Here is a 22927-nt window from a genome sequence, read left to right on the forward strand (position 1 = left end):
TGGACATGACCACTGCCTGAACTGCCCGCAAGGATGCTCCTGACCCGTTAGCCTTAGGGTTATGGGCCCAGCATGCTCCCACCGTACAATTTGCTGTAAGAGGGACACACACAGGGCTTGGGGGTACCCCTGAGACTCGCCAAGGGTTGGGGAGGCAGAATTGTGCTGAGGGGGGTGGAGGGGAAGGGACAGGAGGCAGCCGGGGACAATGTGGCCCTACCTTCTCCCTGGAGAGACCTCAGCTCTCTGGAATTCATCTATATTTAGCAGGTGGCTGGACAGGAGGCAGATAAGCACAGCCTGGGGAGGGGGGAGGTCCCCATATATAGTGGGAAGGACAAGACCCCACTCAGTCCCTCTTTGGGTGACCTGTGCCTGCTTGGTGCCTGGTGTGACGTCTCTCAGGATGCCTGAGCCGGGGAAGAAGCCAGGTAGCTTTAGGACTAGGGTTGGGTCTAAGTGGGGGAGCAGGGGGGTGTCCACAATTGGGGAGCAGGGCTAGGAGGGAGTTCTTGAGGGGGCTGATGAGGACGTGGCCTCTGAGCCCCAGGACAGGGGCAGCCAGTCCTCGGGGGTCCTTTTTGATTCTCGGTTTCTTTTTCCTATCCCTCTGATGAGAGGTGAAGGTAAACCCAAGGTCAGGGACACAGACAGAGGACGCAGCCGAGACAGGAAGCACCCGGGGTCAATCCATTCTGAGAACGCAAAGGACCTCTTCCCTGTCCCATTTCCTTCGCCCTCCACAGCAAGGTTGCCCGCAGACAGAGCCCGTGTTTAGTGTGGAGCTGAGCCAGGCTCACGGCATGCCTTCGGACCAGTCTCTACCCACTCTGGGTCTCAGTCTCCCAACCTGGGGCGCTGGGGGTAGTGGTGGCATTGGGTTGGTTCCTCCTGGCTGTGACATTATCTGCTTCATGAGCCTATATGATGTGGCCCCCATGTTGAGGGTGACACAGCCCCTCCTTCTCTGAGAGAGGACAGTCGGGAGCCCCAGAACGCAGGCCAAGGGCAGGGAAAATCACAGCCCAGGGTCCTGGGCCTGGGCTATGCCCTTACCAAGGTTGTCCAGGGCAGAGATCCAGGTCCCCATCCCCCAACGCCCTCCTAGGCCAGCTTTATCTCAGTTGCTGATTCTCAGCCTGAGGTCCTTGGAGGACAAATTTGGCCACATTCCAAGTAGGCAGAATTCCCCGCCCCCTGCCAAGGGCCCCAGATGGTGGGGGGAAGGGAAGCCGAGTCCATCACGGGTGTCTCCAAGCAGGGAAAGTGGAGTATCCAGGGGACACATGCAGCAAAAGTCTTGCGTGGAGGTCAGGACCACAGCCCTGGCTCTTCCGACTACCAGCTGTGTGATCTTGGAGGAGCTGCTTAGCTTCTCTGAGCCTCAGTGTCCTCTGAGAAATGAACAGAATAACTGCAACTACCTAGGAGAACTGGTAGAGTATTACACGAGGGGATGCGTGGAAAGTGCTAGCACAGTATTTACTAAGAGGGGCTGCAGGGGTGGGGTGCACGCTCCAACCAGGGGCCGCTGTAGCCTCCACCTGGCCCTACAGTCTCAGCTTTCAGCAAGAAGCCACGGTCAGTGGAAGTGGCCGCAGGCAGCCCTGCCGTGTTTGAGGTGGAGACAGAGCGGGCAGGAGTGAAGGTGCGCTGGCAGCGCGGAGGCAGTGACATCGGAGCCAGCAGCAAGTATGGCCTGGCCACAGAGGGCACACGGCATACACTGACAGTGCGGGAGGTGGGCCCTGCCGACCAGGGCTCCTACGCAGTCATTGCTGGCTCCTCCAAGGTCAAGTTCGACCTCAAGGTCACAGAGGCAGGTAAGATTCTGGTCAGGCTTCCCTGAGGTTCAGGCTCCTGGGGGGAGGGACAGCCCAGCACCTCTCCATCCATCCAGGGAACAGGAGGTACTTTCACACTTCCTTGCCTTTGCTGTGGCTGTGCCCCCACCCAGGAACCCCTTTTCCCCCTTTCTTTACATGACCTCTCTGAGTACCCCAGGTGCCATCCTGGCCTGTTCCAGCCATGGGGTAGGTGGGAGAGATGAACAAGACACAACCCCAGTCTCCCCCTGCAGACCTCCCTGGGGAGATGACCCTGCACAGAGGGCACCTTGTGTGCTGGCAGCGAAGTCCCAGGAGGTGTGGATGAGGGGAGTGCAGCCCAGCCTGTGGGGCTGCTCTAAGGCTGGGGCAGAGCAGGGTTGGACCTGGAACTGTTCAGGGCAGGTGCAGAGGATGTGGGAACTGATGACCTGGGACAGGGAGGAGAATGTGAGAGGCAGGGTGGCTTTCCAGCTGAGCATGAGCTGCCTCTGAGGGGCCCAGGCAGCGGGAGGACAGCCATGGCAGACTTTCCTCATCCACAGTGGGCTCATGGGTCCAACGCTCAGGAGAGAGAGGGTGGAGGGGTCTCTGGTTAGTGACTGTACCACGACTCCTATCTGATCCTCTCCAGAGAAGGCAGAGCCCGTCCTGGCCCCTGCCCCTGCCCCTGCTGAGGCCACTGGAACCCCTGGAGAAACCCTGGCCCCAGCCGCTGAGCTGGGAGAAAGTGCCCCAAGTCCCGAAGGTGAGAGGGTCTGGGCAGGGAGGGGCAGGATCCGTGGGTAGAGGGTGTCCAGGGCAAGTCTCAAAAGCCTTTGGTTGGCCAGGCGCCGTGGCTCAGGCCTATAATCCCCAGTACTTTGGGAGGCCGAGGTGGGCAGATCACGAGGTCAGGGAATCGAGACCACCCTGGCTAACACGGTGAAACCCCGTCTCTACTAAAAATACAAAAAAAAAATTAGCCGGGGTGGTGGCGGGCGCCTGTAGTCCCAGCTACTCGGGAGGCTGAGGCAGGAGAATGGCGTGAACCCAGAAGGCAGAGCTTGCGATGAGCCAAGATCACGCCACTGCACTTCAGCCTGGGCGACAGAGCAAGACTCCATCTCAAAAAAAAAAGCCTTTGCTCACAGGGTCAAGCTCAGCAGCTCGCAACGACCCTACCCCTGGAGCCCCTGATGACCCCATTGGCCTCTTCGTGATGCGGCCACAGGATGGCGAGGTGACTGTGGGTGAGTGTGAGCTGCTGTGCCCAGCACTGGGGTGAGAAGGGGGGCAGCAGGACACTCCCCAAGCTGGGCCTGTCGCCCTGCCCTTGCAGGTGGCAGCATCACCTTCTCAGCCCGTGTGGCCGGCGCCAGCCTCCTGAAGCCGCCTGTGGTCAAGTGGTTCAAGGGCAAATGGGTGGACCTGAGCAGCAAGGTGGGCCAGCACCTGCAGCTGCATGACAGCTATGACCGTGCCAACAAGGTGGGTCCGCCGGGGTCGTGGAGACACGGAGAGAGGGGACATGGAGAATCCTGGAAGGCACAAGGCACACAGAGGGCACCATGAGACCTGAGGCGCACACGAGCTGCAAGCAAGGGGCGTGGGGAATCTGGGAGGCAGGTGGAGGGGCCAGGGGCCCACAGGGAGATCCTGGAGGCCTGGGGGCCAGGGAGCGCGATGAGACGCATGGGAGTGCTGTGGGGGACATGGGAGACTTGAAGGACATGATCGCCTCAAGGGAGCACCTAATAAGGCTTGGTGGAATCGGCGGGGGGAGGGGGCGGGGGCACGGTGGTCAGGAAGTCTGGAGGACACCGTGAAGCATGGGGCACCAGCTAGTGGGGTTGTAAAGCCCCTGGATGTGTATCAGGGCTCAGGGCTCAAGGGACGCTCAGGGATTGACCAGAACAATTACTCATTATACAGACGCGGAAACCAACGCTTGAGAGGTTAAGTGGTTGCTCCAAGGTCACCTAGACATAGGCCTAGAACCTTAAGCCTTGGTTTTTTGTGTTTTGTGTTTTTCCACCCTGCCCACCAGAACCTTAAGACTTAAGTCTCTTTGTGTGTTCACTCCAAGCCTCTGCTTTTCCCAACCTTCCACAGTCCTGGGCCAGGAGACAGGGCCTGTAGCAGGAGAGGGCCAACATGTGCGGGGCTGTGCATTGCACAAAAGCACTGTAGTTCACCACAACCATGTGCCAGCAGATGGCAGTCATGGGTTTTGAGATAGTCCCCTTTCTCTATACAAAAACTCTATGGGTTAACTAAACCCGAGGGTGAGAAGGTTGATGAGCATTTGTCACTCCCAGCCTCCTTTTTTTTTTTTTTTAATATTAGTTGAGATAGGGTCTCCCTCTGTCGCTCGGGCTGGAGTGCAGTGGCTCTCCACTACCGTGTTCAAGCGATTCTCCCACCTCAACCTCCCAAGTAGCTGAAACTAGAGGTGCACACCACCATACGTGGCTAATTTTATTTTTAGTAGAGATGGAATTTCACCACATTGGCCAGGCTGGTCTGGAGCTCCTGATCTCATGTGATCTGCCCGCCTCAGCCTCCCAAAGTGCTGGATTACAGGCACGAGCCACTCCCAGTCTCCTTCAAGGGTGCAGAGCCTTGTCTCCCGACCCCTGGTGTCCCCTGATGCCCTGTCCCTCCATGCACACAGGTCTATCTGTTCGAGCTGCACATCACCGATGCCCAGCCTGCCTTCACTGGCGGCTACCGCTGCGAGGTGTCCACCAAGGACAAATTTGACTGCTCCAACTTCAATCTCACTGTCCATGGTGAGGGGGCCCTCGTGACTATCCTGGGCTCGGGCTCCCCATGGGTCCTGGTCCCCTGCCTCCATTTCCCAACACTAAGGAGGATGCCTCGTCCCGTCCAGGCACAAGTGCTGGCCACGTGCCCAGTGCTGCACACACAGTGTGTGAGAAATCCAGAGGCTTTCAGGGTAGGCGTGGGGACCTAATTAGGGCTGAGTCCGGGTCTCATCTGGGCGGGACTCTGTTTTATCATCTTGGTGTCACGGCTCCTGGCCCACGGCCTGGCACTGTCTGAATGTTTGGTCCATGGGTGAAGGTGAGTTGAGAGATGGGTGGGAATTGGGGACAATAAACCATACCGCCTCCCTGGTACCTTGACCCTGGGAAAGGCTGGGAAGGTGAGGTCCTGGGGCAGATGCCCAGCCTCACGGGGTCATGAATGGGCAAGTCTGTGAATACTCAGAGGCCACCCCCAGGGCAGGGCTTCTCAAACGACCCCCCTCTGAAGCCCCTTCCCCCATCTCTCCACCCTTTGAACCCAGAGGCCGTGGGCACCGGAGACGTGGACCTCCTATCATCCTTCCGCCGCACGTGAGTGACCATCCTCAGGACCTGGGAGAGGCCAGTGCTGGAGTCTGAGGCCCTTCAGGGTCTGGACTGGGGGTCAGGGCTGGGGATGATGTGTGGGGTGGAGCTGAAGTCAGTGGGGGCTGCAGGGGACAGCAAGCTTCCCGGGCAGGTGAGGATACTGAGTCTAACCCCCACAGGAGCCTGGCTGGAGGTGGTCGGCGGATCAGGTACCCCTGCCCCAGGCCCTATCTGCACCATCCACAAACCTCCAGGGGTCTGAGATGGGCGGGAGCCCAGTCTGGCCAGCGTCACGTTCTCCCTCCCCACTCCACTCCCTGTCCTGCTCCTAATCCCCTTCCAGTCCCTCACTGCAGCCTCACTGGGGGTCCCTCTCCATAGTGACAGCCACGAGGATGCTGGGATTCTGGACTTCAGCTCACTGCTGAAGAAGAGGTGAGTCCTGGGTGGCAGTTCCTGGGGCAGCTGGTGAGGCCTGGCTCCAAATCCCAGCACTGTGGTTTGCCAGCTGTGTGACGCTGAGCACAACATTGCACCTCTCTGAGCTGGTTTCCTTGTCTGTCGAGGGGATGGTCCCGGTGTGGAAGGAGTTAAAGGGCTCTGCAGACATTATGTCCCGTGAACAGGCGTCCTCACAGTGTCCCCCACGGCCACTCCACACTTAGGGCTGCAAAACTCCCTCCGTAAACTCCGGGGACCCAGAAGCAACAGAGAGAGGGTCCCCAGAGCTGCAGGGTCTACCAGGCCGGCCCAACTGGCTTACGTTCTCTCTGCCCTCTCTCTCCCTCTCCCCCGGCGCCTCCATTATGGCTGCTGCTGCTGTGACCCAGAGAGTAAGAAATGGGGTCTGGGTGTTTAGGGGCAGCCGGGCGCTAGTGGGTGCAGAGGGGATCCCGTCCCCTCCCTGAGAGGCTGTGGTGAGAGACTCAGAGCAGGGTGTGGCTTCCCATGGACAGGGGTAAGTCTCTGTGCCTTGGGCTTCTCCTGCCACCCACCTATCCGTCAGAGCTTAGGAGAGATAAGAAAAAATAATGCACACAGGAGATCCCGCCAGAGCCTCCGGAGCAGCATGGGTGCCCCACAACACAGGGAGTGCAAATGTGGAGAATAGGGAGGAGGTAAAGGCCCATGGGTGGGGTCCGGGTCTTTGAGGGAAGGCGGCCACACCTCTCATGTGTCTCCTACCCTTTCTGCCCTCCCCCTGCCTCCGGAGCAGCAGTTTCCGGACCCCAAGGTGAGTGCTCATCATAGCACAGCACCCTCATCACCCTTAATTCTGCCAGGAACTCCTCCAAATCTCCAGCCCCACTTAAGCTCCCTTGGCCCCCAGACCTGGCTTGGGACCCAGACCACCTCCAGCTGCCCCACCAGAAGGGTAGGGGCAGAGGGACAGGGGTGGCTATAGCTCCTTGGTCCTGGGTCCAGGAAGCCCCGCCCAGGGGGCTGCAGTCTTGCCCCCAGCCACAGCCTGGACTGTGGGACACAGGGACTCAAAGCTGGAGGCACCAGCAGAGGAGGACGTGTGGGAGATCCTACGGCAGGCACCCCCATCCGAGTACGAGCGCATCGCCTTCCAGTACGGCGTCACCGACCTGCGCGGCATGCTGAAGAGGCTCAAGGGCATGAGGCGCGATGAGAAGAAGAGCACAGGTTAGCCCTTCCCCAGAGGGGAGAGGAGAGGGCACAGGTTAGCCCTTCCCCAGAGGGGAGAGGAGAGGGCACAGGCTAGCCCTTCCCTACACAGGAGAGAAGAGGGCACAGGTTAGCCCACCACCCCATCCACATACATGGAAAGAGCAGAGTCCAGCTTAGCACAGAGACTCACAGGAAAGAAGAGTCCAGGTTAACCCCTCCTTGTGTAGAAAAAGTCAAGAATGCCCAGGTTAGCCGCTTGCCACAGAGACAGAAGAGAAGAGCAAAGGTTAGGCCAGGACAGCCACAAGGAAGAGGACAGAACTCAGGTTAACCCTCCTCACCAAGGAAAAATCAGGCTACCCTTTTTTTTTTTTTTTGAGATGGAGTCTCCCTCTGTCGCCAGGCTGGAGTGCAGTGGCCGGATCTCAGCTCACTGCAAGCTCCGCCTCCCAGGTTTGCGCCATTCTCCTGCCTCAGCCTCCCGAGTAGCTGGGACTACAGGCGCCCGCCACCTCGCCCGGCTAGTTTTTTGTACTTTTTAGTAGAGATGGGGTTTCACCGTGTTAGCCAGGATGGTCTCGATCTCCTGACCTTGTGATCCGCCCGTCTCGGCCTCCCAAAGTGCTGGGATTACAGGCTTGAGCCACCGCACCCGGCCTACCCTTTCTTTCTCTACCCTCTTCTGAAAAGAAATGAAGCCCAGTTAACCCTCTCCACACCCAAAAGAAAAGGGAAGAGACCCGCTAAGCCTGGAGAGCCACACGCAGGCAAAGAGAAGAGCCTGGTTAATCTTCCTCACAGGCAAACAAAGCAGGAGGACTCAGGTTAGCTCCCCTCACCCCCAGCCAGGTGGAAGGAGGAGAGCCCAGGCTAGCTCTTCTCCACTGAGGGGTTGACAAGGGCGGGTGTGAACCGGCAAAACAGGAGTCTCACATGCCTGCTCCCCACCGTGTCTGAGTCTAGCACAGGGCCTGGCACACACCTCGAGCGCTCTATAAACACCGACGGAATGGAGGGGTCAGCTTCCATGCAGGGGATGGGAGACAAGCCCCTCCCAAAGCACACACACAAAACACACACGATCGTGGGGACAGGGAGAGGAGTTGGTTAGTCCCTCCTTGCTAACTTTCCCCAGGCCCCCTAGCTCTCCGTTCTGCCTTCCTGTGTCTCAGCCTCACTGGGTTCCCTATCACCCCATCACTAGGTGGCCTGGCCCTTACCTGCACTGTGGCCTCATTTAAGTCAGGGATCCCCTGGATGCCACCAGTGTTCCTCTGGGTTAACCCCTGAACTGCTGATCCCAGAGGACACCAAGCAAAGGACTGCAGGTGCCCCGGGAGGAACAGATGGAGGCCGGCAAGGCAGACCGGGACCTCCGAGGGTAGGGGTGTCTTCCAGGAAGGGCAACAATAGTAAAAAGAGCAAATTGCTGGCCGGGCACGGTGGCTCACGCCTGTAATCCCAGCACTTTGGGAGGCTGAGGTGGGTGGATCACCTGAAGTTAGGAGTTCGAGGCCAGCCTCACCAACATGGTGAAACACTGTCTCTACTAAAAATACAAAATTAGCTGGGCATGGTGGCAGGTGCCTGTAATCCCAGCTACTCCGGAGGCTGAGGCAGGAGAATCGCTTGAACCTGGGAGGCAGAGGTTGTAGTGAGCCAGGATTGTGCCATTGTACTCCAACCTGTGTGACAGAATGAGACTCCATCTCAAAAAAAAAAAAAAAAAAGAGCGAATTCCTTCCTAAGCCAGGGACTAGGTGCTTTATGTAATTGTCTCATTTAATTCTCAAAACAATACTATGATGGAAGGACTGTTACCATTTTGCATGTTACTAAGGAGGAAACCGAGGCACAGAGGGATTAAGGAACTAGCCCAAGGTCACAGAGCACCCAGCAGTAGATCTCTGCCCCTCTGCAGCTGACTCCAGGCCCAGCCAGAGTATTTGAGGACTCAGAGGTCCTTCTCTGCTCCGTGGATGGAGCCCCCACTTCCTCCCTGGGCTCAGCAGCAGCAACACGGGCTATTACAAACACGGCCGCAAGAGGAGGCATTGTCACAGGGCAGGGCCAGACGCAGCTCTGCCACACACCTGCTGGGCTGGTGGCATGGGCCAGTCACCTCTCTGAGCCCTGTTTCCCCCACTGCAGCAGCACGGGGATCACTGCACTGGCCCCAGGGGCTGAGATGGGAGTGACAGCGCTGGGCACAGAGGGCCGCTAGGTGGGAGCTCCTGGGAAGAATACAAAACTCAGGGGTTGCTGAGAGAAAAGAAGGCACATCTGTCCCAGCCCCAGTTCTCCTGACAAGCTTCTGTCTTTCTGGAAGCCCCTAACCCCATTCCTGAGCTGAGCAGGTGGAGAGGACCCCAAGGAAGACAGAAGGACAAGGTCAGAGAGACAGAGACAAGGAGGTGGATAGACACGTAGACACAAATACGTAGAGACACCACGCCTGTAATCCCAGCACTTTGGGAGGCCGAGGCGGGCGCATCACCTGAGGTCAGGATTTCAAGAGCAGTCTGGCCAACATGGTAAAACCCCGTCTCTACTAAAAATACAAAAATTAGCTGGGCATGGTGTCACACGCCTGTAATCCCAGCTACTCGGGAGGCTGAGGCAGGAGACTCACTTGAACCTGGGAGGCGGAGGTTGCAGTGAGCTGAGTTGGCGCCACTACACTCCAGCCTGGCTGACAGAGTGAGACTCTGTCTCAGAAAACAAATACACAAAAAGAAAGAGAGGCACAGAGAGCGAAGTGGAGGCGGGGCGGCACAGAGGGGATTGGGGGAGGACCTGGGCCCCAGCCCCAGCCACAGTAGCCTGGCCTGGGGGAGCAGGGTGTGGGCGGTGGGGGTGGGTTGGCCGGGGCTGAGGGGTGGTGCTCAGCCTTTCAGAAGAAGCTGGAGCCGGCCTACCAGGTGAGCAAAGGCCACAAGATCCGGCTGACCGTGGAACTGGCCGACCCTGACGCTGAAGTCAAATGGCTCAAGAATGGCCAGGAGATCCAGATGAGTGGCAGGTGCGGCCTGGGGTGGGGAGGGGGCCTCGGGTGGAGGTGGGGACCCCCACAGCCTTGCCTCCTGTCCCTCTCCACATGCGTGTCTCTCACTCACTGTGGCTCTCAGCCCCATCTCTCTGGGCCTAATTTCCCCTCTTCTTGCTCCTGCCGGTCCTCTCCCTCTCTCCTTTTGTCTCGGGCTCACTTCCTCCCGTCGGGAACACTCCAATGGCCCCTTCTGTTCCACAGCAAGTAAGTTCCCCTCTGGATGGCCTGGGGTGGGGGGCACAGGGGTTTTCATGGGGCGCGCTGGGCCCGGAGGTGTGTCCGCGACTTTCCTGCCACTTCCCTGTGGCTCCCACCCAGGTACATCTTTGAGTCCATTGGTGCCAAGCGTACCCTGACCATCAGCCAGTGCTCACTGGCAGACGACGCAGCCTACCAGTGCGTGGTGGGTGGCGAGAAGTGCAGCACGGAGCTCTTTGTCAAAGGTGGGCCTGGGGCCTGAGGCCGGGGGAACCTGGGGAGGAGATGGCCTCAGGAGCCACCCTCATGCTCACCCTGCCTGGACAGAGCCCCCTGTGCTCATCACGCGCCCCTTGGAGGACCAGCTGGTGATGGTGGGACAGCGGGTGGAGTTTGAGTGTGAAGTATCGGAGGAGGGGGCGCAAGTCAAATGGTGAGTTCCAGAAGCATGGGGCATGGGGCAGGGCTGAGCATCGGGGGCATCTGTGCAGAAGAGGCCACAGCACTTGCCACCCGCCCACCCGGCTAGGCTGAAGGACGGGGTGGAGCTGACCCGGGAGGAGACCTTCAAATATCGGTTCAAGAAGGACGGGCGGAGACACCGCCTGATCATCAACGAGGCCACGCTGGAGGACACGGGGCACTACGCGCTGCGCACCAGTGGGGGCCAGGCGCTGGCTGAGCTCATCGTGCAAGGTGAGCCAGGCCGGGGCACGTGAGGCTTCAAGGCTTGGGCCTCGCAGCCCCCACCCCACCCTGTAGGGGAGCAGGCAAACCTGGGCTTAAGGCCCCTGTGACCTTGGGCCTTTAACCGCCTAAACCTTACCCTTCTCATCTCTAAAATGACGATGCTGAAGTGACCACTCCAGAGGGTACTGAGAGGCTCAGACAGGCCTGGTGAGCGTCACCCGTCAAACACTTGAGGTTCCTTATGTGCACTGCACCGTCATAGGCAAACATGGCACACACAGGCACACACGTTTTCACATGCACACATGCACCCAGACACATGCGCACCAGCGCCCAGGAGCCTACACGCCCTCCACAGGGACTCACGCCACACCCACACACCCTCCCGAGCTCAATGGCTCAGCCCTGCCCTGCAGAAAAGAAGCTGGAGGTGTACCAGAGCATCGCAGACCTGACGGTGGGCGCGAAGGACCAGGCGGTGTTCAAGTGTGAAGTCTCAGATGAGAATGTGCGGGGCGTGTGGCTGAAGAACGGGAAGGAGCTGGTGCCCGACAGCCGCATAAAGGTGTCCCACATCGGGCGGTGAGTGTGCAGGGCAGGCGGATGGGACGGGTGGAGACTGAGATGGAGACAGAGACAAAGACAGGAAGAAACAGAGAGAAAGAGAGATAAAGACAGGTGAACAGAGAGGCAGATGCACAGAGACAGGACAGAGACTGAGACAGAGACCCACAGAGAGGGAGAAACAGACCCAAAAAGACAGAGACAGAAAGACAGAAATAGTTTTATAGAGACAGAAAGATATGCACAGGGAGGCGCACACAGAGGAGAGTTCGTCAGAGACAGAGAAGAATGAGGAACAGAGACAATGAGGCAGCAGGGAGAGACACAGACAGGGTTGAGAGCTCCCTGGCGCCCTCCCCCAGCTTGTGACCAGGGCAGGGCAGGAGGCCACCAAGGAGGCCGGCTCTGGCCAGAGGCCCTCGCTGCCTCTCCCGCCCTCTTGCTCATCCCGGGAGCAACTGGGCTGGCCGTGCTGGGCCCAAGTTCACAGAGATTAATGACACCCAACCCCTGCCCAGTCTCCAAGGGCCCAGCCAAGGGGATGCTTTGATGTGGAAATCACTTTTACACTGCCTACCTCTAAAAGCACATGGGAGAGCTGGAAAATTATATAATATAGAAAAAAAAGGCATTTTTAAAAATCAGAATACCAACAAGCCAGGACGAGGTGAGGGCCTCCTGGGGACCCTGGCTGGGGTATCTGGTGAGGCCAGGGGTGTGTGGCCCAGTGGGGTCCCCTAAGCCTGTGCTTCCCTGCAGGGTCCACAAACTGACCATTGACGACGTCACACCTGCCGACGAGGCTGACTACAGCTTTGTGCCCGAGGGCTTCGCCTGCAACCTGTCAGCCAAGCTCCACTTCATGGGTGAGCCTGCTCCGGGGTAGGGTGGGTGGGGGCAGTGGGACCAGGAGCCCCTGTCACTGGGCCCTGTCTTTGCCCCCATGCCACTTGCCCTTCCTTCTCTTGCAGAGGTCAAGATTGACTTCGTACCCAGGCAGGGTGAGTCTCGGGGCCCGAGTCTTGGTTCTGCTCACTTTCCGCAACCCACCCACGCAGGCCTCCCCTCCACTCACAGAGGGAAGAGCAAGGATCAAAAGTGGGGGTCCTGGGGCCCAGCTCCAGCTTTGCCACTCATGACCACAGGTCAATTATAATCTCTGTGAGCCTCAGTTTCCTCTTCTCTAAAATGGGAACCCTGATAGTGCCGCCCCCATAGGGTAGTTATAAAGATGAGGTGACATGATGTGTCAGAGCTGTCAAGTGCTGTCACAGGTGTGACTTTTATTATTACATCTTTTCTTCTTCTTCTTCTTTTTTTTTTTTTTTTGAGACGGAGTCTCACTTTGTTGCCCAGGCTGGAGTGCAATTGTGCAATCTCGGCTCACTGCAACTTCTGCTTCCCATATTCAAGCGATTCTCCTCCCTCAGCCTCCTGAGTAGCGGGACTACAGGCGCATGCCGCCACGCCCCGCTAATTTTGTATTTTTAGTAGAGACGGGGTATTGCCATGTTGGCCAGGCTGGTCTTGAACTCCTGACCTCACATGATCCACCCGCCTCGGCCTCCCAAAGTGCTGGGATTACAGGGGTGAGCCACCACGCCCGGCCCAGGATTAAGCTTTAATCAGACATTTCACAAGTTTAACTTCAGGAGAATAATCCAGATTGCAGCATACTTGGAGTGCTTTCCAAACTGGGTTCATTTAACATCGTTAACCCACTTGAAAAGAGTTCTCTGATGAAATTAGTTTGGGAAGCAGCAAACACCTGCCCCACTTCTTGCTTATTCGGAAGCAATCGAATCAGTAAAGAAACTTGCCTTTGTTTAGCTTTGTTTAACTGAGGGCAGATTCCTGATTTGGCCAGGGAACCTTGGATCAGGACAGGGGATTGCAGGGACAGACGCGACCGCATTACGCAGGCATTACCGCATCAGCGGCATTGCGCGTTAATGCATCGGTGACCGCGCATCGCGACGTCGCCATATCCACGCATCGGCACCGCGCGCGTTGTTACCTACACCGCAGCGACGCACGATTGACGCGGCATCCGATCGCGGCGGCGACGCGTTAATGGCAGCACGCACCATCGCAGACAGACGCAGCATTGTGACAGCAGACGGCAGCATTTGATCTGGCACGCGCGCGATTGCACCGCGATTACCGGCATCGCATCGCGCATCAGCATCGCTAACCGCTGGAGAATGCATCGCGGCACACCACATCAAGCATCGCGCGTAAGCATCGATTTCACGCCAGCACGGCATCAGCAAGATCATCGCATCATCACGCACGCTATCGCACTTAACAAGAGCGCATGCGCGTGCATGTGCGTATGCATGCATGTGCATATGTGCGGCATGTGTATGTGTGCAGAGCATAGGTGCATGTATGTGTGCATGCATGTGCGTGTGCATGCATATGCGTGCGTGTGCATGGTGGGGGCAGGAGCAAAGACACCGATGTTCCCCAGTCTTCAAAAACGCCATGGTGAAAGACCTGACCTGAATATTACAAGCCTCCCAGCCAACGTCCTGGGATGATGGGAATGTTCTAGATCTTGGTTGGATTAATGGTTGCATGGGTGTATTCATCTGTCAGAACTCATCAGCCTACAGTCAGATCTGAGCATAAACTATACCTCAATACAAGTCTAAAAAAACAACAAACAGGGGCCCGGGCTCTCGAGTGGCCCCTCCGCAGTGACCTATGCTCCTCCCGGCTCTCCGGTTTCTCTGAACTACATTGTCTCTTCTGCAGAACCTCCCAAGATCCACCTGGACTGCCCGGGCCGCATACCAGACACCATTGTGGTTGTAGCTGGAAATAAGCTACGTCTGGACGTCCCTATCTCTGGGGACCCTGCTCCCACCGTGATCTGGCAGAAGGCCATCACGCAGGTACGGTGGGTCCCTCCTCAATCTCCTCATCTGTGAGGTGGGTGTGTGGAGCCAGCCAAGTGCTTGGACCTGCTGCACACCCCACCCACGTGTGCACGCCCTGCTGCTGGCTACCCCGTGGGAGAGCAGAGGCTCGACTGGCCAGGGGGCAGGCGAGATGGGCAGTGTGGGTCGGGGGTGGATGAAGAAGCAGAGGGGTGCTTCCAGGCTGAGTCAGCTCCTCTGCTCCCTACTTCCCTCCTGCCCTGTTCCCAGGGGAATAAGTCCCAAGCCAGACCAGCCCCAGATGCCCCAGAGGATGCAGGTGACAGCAACGAGTGGGTGTTTGACAAGAAGGTGAGTGAGGCTCAGGTCAGGATGGGACTCGTTTGTCTTCCATCACTTTCTGCCCATTTGGTGTCGAGCCCTTGGTGAGGTCTCCATGGAGGTGCCACACTTGGCGAGGTGTGTTGCTGCCCCCAGCAGGGTCCCTGTGGGGCCCTCACACCTCAGGCAGGGTCTCTGTGGAGTGTGCTGATGGCCGTCACAAGGATGTGGACACCCTCTTATTGTGAGGAAGCCCTCATGACTGGGCTGCTCCCTGGCTCCCTTCATCCTGAGCTGACCTTGACCTTGACTTTGTGCTTCCTCTCAACTCCAGAGTAGTTTCCGAGGCAGTTTCCTGCCACTGTAGCTGCTGGGGTCTTTTTCCTGCCCGGCACTGTTGGTTCTTCTGAAGGCTGGGGTCTTGAGGGGTCCTCACGCTAGCTCATCTGAGAGGACAGGTGGTTGCCCCAGGTCCCCTGACAAAGCTAGAACCTGAGCCCCTGCCCTCGGTCGGTGCCACAGAGAGGATTTTGAACTAGATGCTGACATGGGTGCAGTCTTCCCACAGGCTGTGTTACCCCCATGGACCCCGGGACATCTGGTTGTTGCAGAGACTGCAGGGGCCTCTGGGGTCTGACTTGGATCTCACCTCAACTCTCCATCCCCCCAGCTGCTGTGTGAGACCGAGGGCCGGGTCCGTGTGGAGACCACCAAGGACCGCAGCATCTTCACGGTCGAGGGGGCAGAGAAGGAAGATGAGGGTGTCTACACGGTCACGGTGAAGAACCCTGTGGGCGAGGACCGGGTCAACCTCACAGTCAAGGTCATCGGTGAGGCCGGCCAGGGTCCAAGCTGGAGAACACAGAGGGGCAGCCCCAAGGAGGGCCCATCCATTTGCTCATTCAGCCACTCGACAAACATCACGGGCATGCTCCCTGAGCTGAGTGGCAACAGGACAGGTTTTTCTGCCCACAAGGAGCCCCGCTGTGGGGGAGATGGAGGCAGTTGCATCCCGCAGATTTCCTGCGACACGGCTGTACATGAGCCGTGTCCAGAGTGGCCATGGGAGCACTGAGCAGAGAGCCATCCCAGAGAGCCTGGGGGGAATGCCTTTAGGAGGCTGAGAAGATGGTGAGGAAGGGCATCCTAGGCAGAGGAAACTGTGTACAAAGGGGTGGAGAAGGGAAAGAAAAAGGGTCTTTTGGGTGTGGAGAATGAATGAAACGTGTCAGGAGAGGACTGGGTAGGGTTGGGAGGATCAGAGCCAGGACAGGGGTGAATATGGGCAGTGTGAAGCCTTAAAGTGTTGATGGAGGGCTGGCGACATGATGAGAAATGCATCCTGTCGAGACCCAGCCTGGACAACACAGTGAGACTCAGTATCACTGAAAAAAAAAAAAAAAAAAAAAAAAAGAAAAAGAAGAAGAAGAAGAAGAAGAAGAAAGAAATGCATTCTAGAAAGATCTCTGGATTTTGGATCTGGAGGTGGTGGGGGCAGCCGGTGGCAGTTAGTTGGAGTGGGAAGGGGACGAGCAACATTACTCAAGGCCCCGAGCGGGGCAGGGCTGATATGTCCACCGCACCCCCTCCAGACGTGCCAGACGCACCCGCGGCCCCGAAGGTCAGCAACGTGGGAGAGGACTCCTGCACCGTACAGTGGGAGCCGCCTGCCTACGACGGCGGGCAGCCGGTCCTGGGTGAGTGCAAGGGCGCCAGGCGGAGGTGCGAGGGCGCCGAACAGATCCGAGGGAAGGTGGTGTGGGGATGCCTGGGTCCCAGACCAGAGCCGCCACCTCCCCCGAGCCAGGCTACATCCTGGAGCGCAAGAAGAAGAAGAGCTACCGGTGGATGCGGCTGAACTTCGACCTGATTCAGGAGCTGAGCCACGAAGCGCGGCGCATGATTGAGGGCGTGGTGTACGAGATGCGCGTCTACGCAGTCAACGCCATCGGCATGTCCAGGCCCAGCCCTGCCTCCCAGCCCTTCATGCCGATCGGTGAGCCTGCCTGACCTGGTCCTGCCTCCACTCCCTCCTCAGTCAAAGGCCCCCAGTAATAGCAGCTGCTCCGCAGGCAGCCACGCTAGACACTCACATCCACGGTCTCCTTTCAGCCTCGACTGGGGATACTCAGCGGCATTTTACAGATGAGGAAACAGGCTCCGAGCAGTTAAACGACCTGCCTGAGATCTCCCAGCTGGTTGGGGTGGAACTGACTCTCACACTACACCGACCCCTAGTTCACTTTCAAGCCTCTCTTTCCATGTCTACAAAATGGGAATAATGACACTGCCTACCTCAGAGAGCTGTTAGGATGAGATGGTATGAGCAGGCAGAGGCCATCTGGCATCTAGCAGGTGCCCAGTGAATGTTCATTGTCCCCTGTTCCCCACACCCTTCAACCCAGGGTTTGTCACCTATGGGATGGGGCAAGGGCTGTGGTTAGTGGAGGGGTCTCAGGGGCGTCTGTCTGTGGAAAGAGTCCTGGACCAAGACTCAGAGATGGCAGAGGCAGCTCCACGGTCTCCAGGAGGCCAACTGGAGTCATCCCTCCCTGAAGCCTCAGCTTCCTCATCTGTATAATGGGGTCTGAGTGGGTAGAACAGGTGCTGAGGGTGTGGCAGGGCTCGGGAGGACACCTGTTCCCACCAGGGTGGGTGAGTCCAGGGGCAGCTGTCTGTGGCAAGTGCAGGCCAGGGACCCCTGGGCCCAGGGATGGGGCACAGCTTGGGAAGATGGCAGGAATTGGGGCCTGTGGGGAGAAGGGTTCAGGCCTCTCTTTTTAGGGACTGACTCCTGGTTTGTTCAGTTCTTAGTCAACTCACGTAATCATACGGTGCCAGGAAATTCCCATGTTTTCCTGTAGTTTTAGGGGTTTTTTCTCTTTTCTCCTTTCTTTCTCTTTTCTTTTCTTTTGATGGAGTCTCGCCCTGTCACCCAGGCTGGAGTGCAGTCCTGGAGCGATCTAGGTTCACTGCAACCTCCGCCTCCCAGGTTCAAGCGACTCTCCCACCTCAGCCTCCTGAGTCGCTGGGATTACAGGCATCCACCATCGTGCCCAGCTAATTTTTGTGTTTTTGTAGAGACGGAGTTTCACCATGTTGGCCAGGCTGGTCTCAAACTCCTGACCTCAGGTGATCCGCCCACCTTGGCCTCCCAAAGTGCTGGGATTACAGATGTGAGCCACCATGCCTGGCTGCTGTTGTTGTTTGTTTTTAAGCCAATCTACAGACAAGTCTTGTAACAGAGACAAAATATTCCTTAAAGTGGCTAAAAGCCAGCTGAACAGGAAGTGCCCCCTATGTGACCAGTGGGCAGTTCGGGGTCTAGGCCACGGATCTCCAGCTTCCCCAGGCTTGCTGAGACCCCTCTCTGACCTCTCCTCTGCCCAGGTCCCCCCAGCGAACCCACCCACCTGGCAGTAGAGGACGTTTCTGACACCACAGTCTCCCTCAAGTGGCGGCCCCCAGAGCGCGTGGGAGCAGGAGGCCTGGACGGCTACAGCGTGGAGTACTGCCCAGAGGGCGGTGAGTGTCCCCACCCCCAGCCCCCTCCCCAAACGAAGAACATGCTCACCTTGCCATTGAGCAGATTCACCCATAGTCAGGCTTTTTTGGCCCACTTTTGCCTAAAGTTGAGAACATCCAGAGAAATACCTGTTCTGTTTTCAGAAGCAAAAAAAGCTTGCCTAGTGAAAAACAAATGCAGAGTAAAGCTGACTGTAACACTTCTTTGAGCAGTGCGAAATCAGCAACTACATTTTAAAAACATATTTAAGGCCAGGCGCGGCGGCTCACGCCTGTAATTCCAGCACTTTGGGAGGCCGAGGTGGGCGGATCATCTGAGGTCGGGAGTTCGAGACTAGCCTGACCAACATGGAGAAACCCCGTCTCTACTAAAAATACAGAATTAGCTGGGTGTGGTGGTGGGCGCCTGTGATCCCAGCTACTCGGGAGGCTGAGGCAGGAGAATCGCTTGAACCCAGGAGGCGGAGGTTGCGGTGAGCCGAGATCACGCCATTGCACTCCAGCCTGGGTGACAAGAGTGAAACTCCATTTCAAAAATAAATAAACAAATAAAATTTAAAAAATAAAAACATATTTAAATCCTGGAGATTCCTATCAGAGGAGTGGGCAGTGGGGATGGGGTGTCGGTGGTGACACAGTCTGTGGCCTTGACTGCCCCTCCCCACCCCCAGGCTCAGAGTGGGTGGCTGCCCTGCGGGGGCTGACAGAGCACACGTCGATACTGGTGAAGGACCTGCCCACGGGGGCCCGTCTGCTCTTCCGAGTGCGTGCACACAATATGGCAGGGCCTGGAGCCCCTGTTACCACCACGGAGCCGGTGACGGTGCAGGAGATCCTGCGTGAGTGCCCCTTCATGCAGTCACAAGACCCGCCATTGACACCCCAGGCCCTTGGTGTCCGGTGGAGGTGGGGACGTTTGGGGAGGCCCAGAACGCTCTGCCCAGAACGCTGGCAGAGACAGGAGGGGTTGGAGCCATCATCCATGCTCTAGGCCTAGGGAAAAAGTGCAGAGAGGGTGGCCAGGCACAGTGGCTCAAGCCTGTAATTCCAGCATTTTGAGAGGCTGAGGCAGGAAGATCACTTGAGGTCAGGAGTTCGAGACCAGCCTGGCCAACATGGTGAAACCCCGTCTCTACTAAAAATACAAAAACTAGCCGGGTGTGGTGGTGGGTGCCTGTAGTCCCCCAGCTACTTGGGAGGCTGAGGCAGGAGAATTGCTTGGACCCGGGAGGTGGCAGCTGCAGTGAGCTGAGATCACACTACTGCACTCCAGCCTGGGTGACAGAGTGAGACAATGTCTCAAAAAAAAAAAAAAAAAAAAAAAAAAAAAAAAAAGTGCGGAAAAGGCTTTCTTGGTCTATGTCAGACCCCTAGTTCTGGAACAGGGAAAATAAAAGCCACAGTACCCAAGCTCTCTTCCAGGAGTGTCTCAGCTCCAACAGGTAAGTATTGTCTATGTCTGTCGTCAGATTGGTCCCTCTGGGATCCACTTCCCATTCCTCTGTTCCTCGTCCCAACAAAGGGTCCATCTTTTGTAAGGATTGGTTCTCAAAGCTGGAACGAGGCAGCAAACTCGAGTGGAAACAGCACAGGGCATAGGGTTTACACCCTGGCCTATGACTTACTAGCTGTGTGACTTCAGTCAAGTTGCTTACCCTCTCTGATCCCTGCCTCTTGAAGCAGTGTGGTGAGGCTCAGGGAAGCCAGCTGGGCTTGGGCAGGCTGGAGTTGCTGTGTCAGCAGGAGCTAAAGGAGGTGCAGGGCCCAGCAGGCAGCTTTTTTCTTAGCTGCAGCTCTCTGGGGCTTGTCTCAAGGGAGGCTGGAGCTGTGGCACCCCTCAGAGCCGTGGCGGGCCCTCACTTAGCTACCCACTCTGTATCCACAGAACGGCCACGGCTCCAGCTGCCCAGGCACCTGCGTCAGACCATTCAGAAGAAGGTCGGGGAGCCTGTGAACCTCCTCATCCCTTTCCAGGTGGGACTGGCCCCTCCCTGTCCCCCAGGGGAGAGAGGCTACGGTGTGTTGTTTCCATCCAGCGGACTGATGTCTCAGGGCTGGCCCGATCTGAGGTTCCAGAGGTGGGGGTGGCAGCTGGCCTTTGGAGAGATCCACATTCAGGGTTAAGCTTTTCCTCCCCTCAGGGCAAGCCGCGGCCTCAGGTGACCTGGACCAAAGAGGGGCAGCCCCTGGCAGGCGAGGAGGTGAGCGTCCGCAACAGCCCCACAGACACCATCCTGTTCATCCGGGCCGCTCGCCGCGCGCATTCAGGCACTTACCAGGTGACGGTGCGCATTGAGAACATGGAGGACAAGGCCACCCTGGTGCTGCAGGTTGTCGGTGCGTGGCCAAGGCCTCTTTGAGCCCCCTTGTCTCCCATCCCTGAGCTGGGCTGCTGGGTCCAAGGGCTGACCCAACCCACAGCTCACATTTTCCAGTTCAGTGCCCCAGCAGGCCTGGCCCTGGCTGGTAGGGGTGGCATAGTCCCTGGAGCCCGGTGTCCCCCTGCTCACTGTCAGAAAGAGTGGTGACCCGACTGGGTCTGTCTCCCGCAGACAAGCCAAGTCCTCCCCAGGATCTCCGGGTCACTGAGGCCTGGGGTCTTAATGTGGCTCTGGAGTGGAAGCCACCCCAGGATGATGGCAACACGGAGCTCTGGGGGTACACAGTGCAGAAGGCTGACAAGAAGACCATGGTGAGCCCAGGGTCTGGGGTCTCCACGTGCACCCTGCCTAGGCCCGGCAGACCCAGGCCGCAGCCACCCTTCACTGTCCTCACCACGGGCCCCTCACCCTCCCTCTGCTGATCTGAGTCCCTCCACAGTACGGGTGGAGATGCCCAGGGCACCCAGGAGAGGCTCTCGGCATCGGGGAAGGCCTGGCCCAGAGATGCCTCCCCTCCCTCCCCGCCCCCAGGAGTGGTTCACCGTCTTGGAGCATTACCGCCGCACCCACTGCGTGGTGCCAGAGCTCATCATTGGCAATGGCTACTACTTCCGTGTCTTCAGCCAGAACATGGTTGGTTCCAGTGACACAGCGGCCACCACCAAGGAGCCCGTCTTTATCCCCAGACCAGGTGCTGTATCCTCATTCTCCCCACCAGGGGCTGGGGCAGGGAGGCCATCGGAACAGGGAGGGGGGCCTAGTTTGGTGTGGCCCTCTCAGTACCAAGTCCTGTCACCAACAGGCATCACCTATGAGCCACCCAACTATAAGGCCCTGGACTTCTCTGAGGCCCCAAGCTTCACCCAGCCCCTGGTGAACCGCTCGGTCATCGCAGGCTACACCACTATGCTCTGCTGTGCTGTCCGGGGTAGCCCCAAGGTAGGGAACTTTAGGCACTGGACCAGGCCGACCAGGAGGCGGGGCTCACAGGCCCCAATGTCGAGCAGTCCTCTCCCCAGCCTGTCTCCTCTGCTTTCTCTCCACCTTGGGGTGTATGGACCGGGTTTCTCTCCCTGGGCAGGGCCGTGGTACTCGCTGTTGGTTCCATGTTTGTTTCCAGCCTTGGGCATAGTCAGGGACTCCGTGGGACCACCCCCCACCGAGTATAAACAGAAATGCGTCTCCCTGGGTCCCTGCCAGGTCCCCTCTCAGCCTGGATGGCTTCCCTCCCTCTCTTTACCTTAATTGTAGCCCAAGATTTCCTGGTTCAAGAATGGCCTGGACCTGGGAGAGGATGCCCGCTTCCGCATGTTCAGCAAGCAGGGAGTGTTGACTCTGGAGATTAGAAAGCCCTGCCCGTTTGACGGAGGCATCTATGTCTGCAGGGCCACCAACTTACAGGGCGAGGCACAGTGTGAGTGCCGCCTGGAGGTGCGAGGTGAGGAGCCCTTGGGGCCAGGGCCTGGGAGGCGGGAAGAGCAGGGCAGCAGTGGGGACCCTGGGCTTTGCTCTGTTGTCCCGGGCCAAGCACCTGCTGTGACTGCAAGGGCAAGGACCCTGTCATGACCAGATGGGTACTAGCTTCCAGAAGGCTGGGAGGACACAATGACATGGCCTCCTCTTCTGCAGTGCCTCAGTGACCAGGCTGGCTCCCGGGGATGGCCAGGTATGTACTCCAGACCACCTGACACCCAGGGCACAAGTCCGTGGCTAAGCCCTGGCCCTTGGTCGGGGGGCAGCCATCAGTAAATGGGAGGCTGTAGGGGGCCTCCGTTCACTCATAAGATAACCTGTGTTGCAGGTACAAGATGCCAGCCCCATACCAGGAGCCTGCAGGGAAGTTGGGGAAACCGCTCCCTGCTGTTGGATGTGTGTGTGACAAGTGTTGTCTCCTGGGCTGCGGTGGGGGATCAGCAGGACAGCTATGTTGGACAGGCCTGAGTGAGTGTTGCACAGACTGGTCCACAGGGCTCCTGAAGCTCCTGGATCTTTGGGGTAAAAGGAGGGTGACCTCAAGAAAGGATGTCTGGGGACAGGCCTTTCTGGCCTGCTGTGTCTTCCCAATGTGTACTGGGCAATAAAAGATTAATGCAGTCACAGAAAACTCACTCTTCTCACTAAATTTCAGTGTGCCTGTTTTCATAAAAATGCACAGGGGATGGCCAGGTGCGGTGGCTCACACCTGTAATCCCAGCACTTTGGGAGGCAGAGGCGGGCGGATCACCTGAGGTCAGGAGTTCCAGACCAGCCTGGCCAACACGGTGAAACCCCATCTCTACTAAAAATACAAAAATTAGCTGGGCATAGTGGCGTGCCTGTAATCCCAGCTATTTGGAAGGCTGAGGCACGAGAATCACCTGAACCCGGGAGGTAGAGTTTGCGGTGGGCCGAGATCACGCCACTGCACTTCAGCCTGGGTGACAGCGTGAGACCCTGTCTCAAGAAAAAAAAAAAAAAAAAAGGCCCAGGGACATTGATCTTCACAGCAAAGTGAGGGCAGATATTTTTGTTG

The 22927-nt window shown here is 57.8% G+C and overlaps 1 protein-coding gene across 3 annotated transcripts; it reads left to right on the plus strand.

Moving 5' to 3' along the window:
* Positions 1–327: 327 nt before the first annotated feature.
* On the plus strand, positions 328–22523 carry MYBPC3 (myosin binding protein C3). 3 transcript variants are annotated; one of them, XM_009186108.4, is made up of 35 exons: positions 328–431; positions 1557–1823; positions 2461–2574; positions 2960–3058; positions 3148–3296; positions 4483–4600; positions 5122–5170; positions 5347–5376; positions 5549–5602; positions 5998–6000; positions 6384–6401; positions 6654–6817; positions 9692–9824; positions 10053–10055; positions 10170–10294; positions 10377–10482; positions 10579–10745; positions 11156–11321; positions 12063–12169; positions 12275–12304; positions 14064–14203; positions 14459–14539; positions 15180–15339; positions 16102–16206; positions 16317–16505; positions 17900–18034; positions 18706–18873; positions 19920–20008; positions 20176–20371; positions 20587–20726; positions 20947–21106; positions 21218–21354; positions 21667–21853; positions 21997–22081; positions 22217–22523. In XM_009186108.4, the coding sequence occupies exons 1-34, from the start codon at positions 407–409 to the stop codon at positions 22053–22055; spliced, it is 3873 nt and encodes a 1290-aa protein (XP_009184372.2). In that variant the 5' UTR covers positions 328–406; the 3' UTR covers positions 22056–22081; positions 22217–22523. The 3 variants fall into 3 exon arrangements, with proteins under 3 accessions (XP_009184372.2, XP_003909978.2, XP_009184373.2); XM_003909929.5 differs by having other exon boundaries at positions 22045–22081; XM_009186109.4 differs by lacking the exon at positions 5998–6000.
* The last annotated feature ends 404 nt before the right edge of the window (positions 22524–22927 follow it).

The sequence above is a fragment of the Papio anubis genome, chromosome 12 (assembly GCF_008728515.1).
Source record: "Papio anubis isolate 15944 chromosome 12, Panubis1.0, whole genome shotgun sequence".
Taxonomy (NCBI): domain Eukaryota; kingdom Metazoa; phylum Chordata; class Mammalia; order Primates; family Cercopithecidae; genus Papio; species Papio anubis.